Genomic DNA, 7,546 nt, shown 5'->3' with positions numbered 1-7,546 from the left:
AGGTCTTGCCCCCTTATCCCTCCTGGATGCAACAAGGACTGCAGGACTGTCTTCCCAGACCACCTGGAAGGAGAATATTCTTCACCAACAGGTTCAGCCAGTGCTGCCTCTGAGACCTTCAAGCGGGGAGGGGAGTGAGGGAGAGAAAATCATCTCTCTTGGAAAATCAGCCGTGCTCATTTTGGCGAGATCCCCCTGGGATGCTGCTTCCAGCCCTGGGGTCCTCAGCACTGGAAGGACATTGACCCGTTGGAGCAAGCCCAGAGGAGGCCGCCCAGGTTAGCAGAGGGAGGGAGCACCTCTGCTATGAGGAAAAGCTAGGAGAATTAGGATGTTTTCAGCCTGGGAAAGAAAAGCTTCAGGGTGATTTAACTGTGGCCTCGCAGTGCCTGAAGGGAGCCTGCTAGAAAGATGGAGACTACTTACAAGGGCCTGGAGTGACAGGACAAGGGCGAATGGCTTCACACTGGCAGAAGGCAGGGTTAGATGGGATATTGGGAAGCAATTTTTCCCTGCGAGGCCCTGGCACAGGTTGCCCAGAAAAACTGTGGCTGCCCCATCCCTGGAAGCATTCATGTCCAGGATGGACGGGGCTTGGAGGAACCTGCTCTAGTGGCAGCTGTCCCTGCCCGTGGCAGGGTGTGGAACGGGATGATCTTTAAGTTCCGTTCCAACCCAGGTCCTTCTAAGCCACAGCTCTGTGGCAGGAAAAGCCAGCGGTGACAGCAGAGCCGCGGGCACCCCCAAGGCAGCCGGCGGTGCCCGGGAAGCGCTTCCCGTGCAGCGCCTGCCGGGACGGAAGGAAGGGAGGAGGGAAGGTCGCGGGGCGGAGCCGCGATCCCCGGCATGGCCGTGGTCGCCGTTGCTCGCCGCGCTCTGTCCGCACTGCTGCTGGGCCGGGGCCCGGCGCTGCCGCCCGCGCTGCGCCTGCCCCGGCCCGCCCTGGCCCCGGCCCCGCTCCCGGCCCCGCTCCCGCTCCGCGCCGCCCTCCGCGCATACAGCCAGGTACGGCCGCGCGAAAATGGCGGGCTCCCACCCCTGCGGGAAACCGCGGCCTCCCGCTTCTCACCTTCTCGGGGCCTTCTCTCGTGTGTCCGTGACAGGTCACAGATGCTCCGTCCCACGAAGGTCGCCTCTCAGAGCAGGAGCCCGCCTCACCCAAGGCGGAAAGCGACACTGTCTACCTCGTCAGGGCACAAGGATTCCCGTTCTCGTGCACCGAGGAAGATGTCCTTACCTTCTTTGATAGTACGGGTGTTCATTTTCCTGCCTAACTGTTCTGCATGCTGGTATTGAGCCCGTTAGTTCATGACTACCTAACAGAAGGATAATTGAGAGATCGTTAGACAGAGAAAGATGAGGACTTATTAGGGCTTTAAAATTATTCACAACTGACACGTATAAAGGGAATAATCAACATCCAGACTGCTGGACACTGACTAGAACCTCATCCTTAGGTTCTCTTAAATTTAATTGGGCATGTCTTTCTCTTCTTAATCCATGTCTCCACAGCAAAGGCAAATGCAATTCAGTGATGGATTACAGGCCATTATGGCTGGCTCAAACTCCTCTTTTTAAGAAATCGGACGGAGTTTTTGCGAATTAGTTTAAACTGCAGCGTTGTTTTCTGATCCTAATTCATAGCTTACATACCTTTGTAGGGCTGGTCCTCCCCACTGTCATACGCTGCTGCATCCTCCCAGGGGGCAGATGCAAGTTTATAAATTACTTGCTAGCCTGCCAAACTAAAGCAAGTCAGTTTGACATTAGGCTTCATGATAGAAATGCAAGTGTTCCACCCTTTGTTCTGCAGTGCTGAGGGGATGAGCCCCGAGCCCTGTACAGGACACAGAGATGCCCGTGTCCGACGCAGTCCTGTTTGTCCCTTGCTTTGCAGCCTGCAGAATTCGGAACGGTGAGAACGGGATACACTTCCTCTTAAACAGGGATGGGAGGCGCAGGGGGGATGCCCTCATCGAGCTGGAGTCCAAAGCAGATGTGCAGAGAGCCCTGGAAAAGCACCTGAGGTACATGGGCCCACGCTACGTGAAAGGTGGGTTTGGAGCAGCAGGAGCTACGTGTCAGTGAAACTCCCCAGGGAATGGGAACTCCTTGCTTAGTGAAGGGGTGCAGGGGTGGAGCTCAGCAGCACATCATGCACCACTGGGCCAAAATGTCCTAGGCTGGCCGGGGAAAGCAGAGGGGCAGAGGATGGAGCTTTGCAGGGGGGAAGCTGCCTTAGGAGAGTGTCTACAGGGCAGTGCTTCCGGTGCCATGTGGGTAAAGGCTCCGTGGCCACCTTCCTTTGGCAGTTTTTGAAGTGCACGACAGCGATGTGGAGGGCTTGCTGCGGAACCTGCGGGACGAGTCGCAGGCCATGAACGACGGCGTCGTGCTGCTCCGAGGCCTCCCCTTCACCTCCACCGAGGAGGACATTGCAGATTTCTTCTCAGGTAACTCAGCCTGGGCCACGCTCTTCCTTAACTTGGTGCTGTTGTTCCCCAAGGGACAAGGCAAAACACGTGCAGCCTCAAATACCTTAAACACCATAAGGACTTGCTGTTCCCCAGAAGCCACACAGGCTTTCTGAGCACCCTGCAGAGTTTCCCTGCCTCTCTGATCTTGTGCAGGTCTAACCCAGGATGAATACTTTGAGCACTCCTATTTGGAGCCAGGGGATGCAAAGGAAAGGGACTGCAGTTGTGATCTGCAGTTGGGATTGCTACCAGTGCATAATGTGACAAACTTGAGAAGGAAAAAGGCTTGAGTGGTAGTTACAGCCCAGGTGAATGCAATTCCCAGCTGTGGCATCAGGATGGGTAGGTCACATGTGCCACTTGAATCCTCATGCCATGCTCAGTGCTGGAGCAGTCTGGGTCCTGGCTCCCCAAGATGACATGCTGCAGCACAGAAGGTGAAATTCACTGAATCTGACCTGAGTTTTTGAAAATACAGGGAAAACCCTACCTTAGTCAGAGAAAATTTCAAGAACATGTGTGCTCTGGAACAACTTGTTGTCCAGAACCTGGTTTCACTTACTTGAAGCCTCAAAGTGATTCCTTTTTTAAATTAAATCTTCTGTGCAAACCGCCTTACAGCAAAAAAATTGGAGTTTAAAGAAGGTACTCAGGCCAGCATAAGCCATTGTTTCAGAACTATTTACCTGCCCAATTAGCTTGTCAAAAACCAGAAAAATACGTGACAGAAAAGGATTTCTGAGCTATAGCACAAGTTTCTGCCACAGTCAATGGCTTTTTGTCCCCTGCCATCTCTAGGTTTGAAAATAACAGACATAGCTTTCATTTACCGGGGAGACAGAAGAACAGGAGAAGCTTTTGTGCAGTTTGAGACTCCTGAAATGGCGGCCAAGGCCCTGCTCCGGCACAGGGAATATATGGGAAATAGGTGAGTACCTCCCTGGAGTTCAGGGGGTAGGAGAACACGGTGTGAAACACCTGTGTGACTCAGAGCTTCCTGCTGGGTGGAACAGCTCAGCTCACACTCACTGTGCCATTGAGGGGGGCAGAGGCAGCACTCAGAGTGTGGGGGGTATTGAGGCCTCTCAGAAAGCCTCCAGTTTTCAGGTATTCCTGAAGACATTCTCATCCCAGTGAAAAGGGGTGACAGCCTCCAGAGTGGGGAGTGTTAGATAGACACAGTCTGCCCAGGCCTCAGTGCACAGTGATCCTGTGCCTCCCTCACACATGTGATCCTGCCAGATTTCCAGCAGGTTCCTCCATGCTTTGGGCAGTTTTGGGAGCCGTGCTCCCACCCTTCAGCCCAGTGCCCAGCACAGCCGGTGCTTCCTCTCCAGGAGCTCCTGTTTGAGGCATGGCTGACCTGGCTGGAGTCCATTCCCAGCAGGAACTGCTGGTCAGCACCACGCCATCTCCCACCTCTTGAGAGACCACATCCCCTTTGGGAATTACACTGCTTTATTCCAGAGCACTGAGCCCTGTACCTCTCTAACAAGCACAAGCCCACCTTTTCCCCAAGTCATAATATCACTGAGGTTAAAAAGGCCTTTAAAATCACTGTGTCCAACTGTTGACCTAAACACTGCCCAGCCCAGCCCCAAACCCTGTCTGTAAGCACCACAGCTACACAGCTTTTAAATGAGCTGTGCTCAAAAAAGAATACCCAAAACCAAGGCTCCTTTTCCCTGCTGGGCTTCTGACTTCAAGAATCAATAAAACTTTATCTGTACTCCACATGATAAAAGACTTTTCCAAACCTTACCTCTCCTCCTGCACACAAACTCCCTTTCTTTTTTTTCCTTACTTCCTGTTTCCAGGCTGCATTTCCTTGTGTTTGTTAACCTCCCCAATAATATTAAAAGCAAACAGCTGCTCCACAGGCAGAATGTGATTAATTAATTAATTGAATTAATATGACTCCCTTCCTCTTGAGTAGACCTTAGTTCCAAATCTACTGTTAGTTTTTTTTGCCAGAACAAGAGCTGACCTGACTCACCCATCTGGCTCACACACCTCCATTTCCATGTGATTAACCAAGAAATGGAGGGGTTTTCAAAATTGCTGGCAGCTTGCTCCCAGACATTATTCCTGGTTTTACCAGAGTTGATCTCCAGCAGTGCCCAGTGCTGAGTGGGGGCTCGGTGGGGGGCTGAGCTCTCAGCTCTGTCAGCCTGTACACAGGGTTACTTCCCTTACTCTGGCTGCTCCCCTCAGGAAGGGTGGAAGGCCCCCTCCCTTGGATGTCTGTATTTCCTTTTCATCACACTCTTCCTCCAGTGCTCTGGAAATTGCCTGATTTAACACTGCTAGTGAAATCCCATCAATTTCAAAGGCGTACAGAAAATCTCAGGGCTCCGCTGAAGTATTTCCTGTGACCTGGTGCATGTTGTGGTTCTGCCTGTTCTGGGACCTGTTTTGGGGCGGGGTAGAGTGTTAGATTAGGGGTTTGTAGCAATCAGGAGCGAGGGAAAATGGCTTCAGAGAGAACTGTGCCAGTGAAAGGAATGAATTCTTCAGTGCTCTGGTGGGCCCTGGCAGGGCCCAGCCCCAGTACCTGAGCAGAGCCAAGGCAGCACATCCCTGGGAGGTGCCTTCTCCAAGCCCTGAGTGCAGGGTGTGCCATGTGCTCTTTCCCTTTGGCTCCAGGTACATAGAAGTGTATGTGAGCAGAAAGCACCAGATGCAGAGGCACGTGCCCTACAGCAAGCAGGTGATGGCCTATTCCAGGGTGAGGAGAGAGTATGAATCCATCTCTGAAGACAGGGGCTGGAGAGACACTGGAGGCTCCTATTCTGAAAGAGAAATTAGTGAGTCCCTCCCTGCCCTGGTTGTTCCTCAAGGCCCCTTCGTGTCACCCCACAGCTTTCACACGAGGGAGGGGGCACTGCAAGCACTAGTGATGGTTTTTCCCTCCATTCCACAGAACTGTGCAGGGAAGGAACAGAAAGCTCCAGGAACGTTCTAGAGTCTGAGAACGTCTCATCGCCACCACAGCACTTTGTCCACATGAGGGGTGTTCCTTCTCAAGCTAGTGCCCAGGACATAATAAATGTGAGTAACAGGCTATGGATGAAGTGTGGTTCTGTCATTACCTGTGCAAACCCTCAGTTAATTGTTACGGCTGCAGGAGTTGCAGGCTTTTAATTAATTAGTGTCTGTTAGTCCTCAGTGCCGTGTGGCTTTGGACTGCTGTGGCCTCGGGCATAACAGGGATCTGCTCCTCTCCGTGAATAAGAAGGAATGAATCCTTGCTAGGATGTGTTAATATCCATCACTAGGCTTGAGGAGCCATTGAGAATCTAAAGGCAGATTTCAGAGTAGCTGACTGCAGAGAAATGTTAGCAGTGTACATGGAGCTGCAGTGATGTGTACAGAGCATGGGGTTGGTGTGAGAATTTTGTTCCTGGCAGGAGTTCCTATGCCAGGAGCTCTCAGGGGGTGGGAGAGGTGCCTGGGGAGTGCCTCAGCCTCACCCCGATGGCTCAGGGAGCCTTTTGCTGCTCAGGAGCTCAGTCCCCGCCATGGGTTGGCGAGTTCTGGGGTAAAAGCATTGTTTCTGGGGGAATAGGGTGCATTAATGTTACTTCTTTCTCACTAAACTCTTTGCTGCTTTTCAGTTTTTTGCTCCACTGAGGCCCACAAGGATCTTGGTGGAATATAACTCGCATGGAGATGCCACAGGAGAGGCGGATGTGCACTTTGAGAGCCAAGAGGATGCAGTCGCAGCAATGGCCAAGGAGGGGTCACACATGGGTAAGTCAGAAGAAGAGAGGGGATCCTACAGCCCTGGGACTGAGAGACCTCAGGGGGTTTGGCACAGCTCGTCCAGCCACTGTAGCACTCTGCACAGGGATCACTTGAGTGTAGCTTTCCAAGGTGTGATGTGCAGTGGGCTTGGCAGAGAAAAAAAAACAAACAACAAAACAATGTAACACATGCAAGTATCTGACCTCAACCCACCTCTCCTCCGTTCCCCAGAGAGCTGTGCCATTGAATTGTTCCTGAATGAACATCCTGAGGGCAACGAGAACTGCTAGTGCCAGCAGCACAGGCGCAGGTTTGGTAAGCACCTCCATCTCTGTCCTTCTGCTCTCTTTATGGCAACGCTCCCAATCTGCAGTATTCCAAACCAGTCCCAAGGGTAAAACATAGAGGGGCAGAAGGGAACCACCCCCAGCCTGACACCACGTGTCCAGCCTGGATCCCACAGACTGCACCTCCACATTCCACAGGTGCCAGTCCTGCAGCATGGAAAGCTCTGATGGGGTTATATTTCCTGGCAAGGAGAGCAAACATGGCTAAACATTTCCCATTACCACATGGGTGTAGTAATTGGTCATTTAGATGGGGTGGGGGGTGATGTGACCATGCAGGATGGTGGACAGCTTGTTCCATGAATTCCCCTCAGAAAGTGGGAGGTGGTGGTCACTGTTCCCCAGGCCCTGGGCCCTGCAGCAGGGAGGGCAGCCCACCCACTCTGGACTTTTCATCCAGGCCAGGGAAAAATCCCTGGGGCAGGGTCAGGATGCAAACTCCAACCTCTTACCTGCATCTCACGCTTCCTTGGCAGCTCCCTCCTGCTGGTGCCTGTGCTGGGGGAATTAAACACCCCTACCCCGTGTGCCTGTGCTGCAGCCCCACCTGAGCTTGTCCCACCTGGAGTCTTTGGTATTTTACTATTGCCCAAATGTACAATGTCATTCTAATAGAAGATTAACTGGGAATAAAGAGCAGTGGGCCTTGGAGAAGGAAAACAGTAAGCCACAGTGAGGGAGTGAGTGAGTGATTTTTATTTTTCCTCTTCTTTGTGTTTAGGCCAAGCAAACACATTCCGTGGGTATGAGCACGAAGATCAGGTCCCAGCGTCACCACTGAGCGAGGAGGACAAGCTAAGATCAGCCTTGTGTAAGAGCTTGTAATAAATGTGATGTGAGGAGTTGCACCAGCAGCAGTGGGAATGGCCAAGGCTGCAGGGTGGAGCAGTCCTGGGCTCCAGGTGCATCAGGTTACGTGAATAAAACACCAGGATTGCCAATTAACAGCTGAGTGATCTCAGTCCTCACACAGGT

The 7,546-nt window shown here is 52.4% G+C and overlaps 1 protein-coding gene across 1 annotated transcript; it reads left to right on the top strand.

The window, feature by feature from the left end:
* The first annotated feature begins 810 nt into the window (after window positions 1-810).
* Window positions 811-7,516, top strand: GRSF1 (G-rich RNA sequence binding factor 1). The gene is made up of 10 exons (XM_014884860.2): window positions 811-1,005; window positions 1,104-1,248; window positions 1,898-2,053; window positions 2,313-2,453; window positions 3,276-3,405; window positions 5,124-5,284; window positions 5,401-5,528; window positions 6,095-6,230; window positions 6,456-6,539; window positions 7,293-7,516. Exons 1-9 carry the CDS (start codon window positions 847-849, stop codon window positions 6,512-6,514), a joined length of 1,215 nt encoding a protein of 404 aa, XP_014740346.2. The 5' UTR covers window positions 811-846; the 3' UTR covers window positions 6,515-6,539; window positions 7,293-7,516.
* The last annotated feature ends 30 nt before the right edge of the window (window positions 7,517-7,546 follow it).

The sequence above is a fragment of the Sturnus vulgaris genome, chromosome 4, assembly GCF_052056855.1.
Source record: "Sturnus vulgaris isolate bStuVul1 chromosome 4, bStuVul1.hap1, whole genome shotgun sequence".
NCBI classification, from domain to species: Eukaryota; Metazoa; Chordata; class Aves; order Passeriformes; family Sturnidae; genus Sturnus; species Sturnus vulgaris.
Note: the sequence above shows the minus strand (reverse complement) of the source record. Positions and strands in the feature narration are given on the sequence as shown.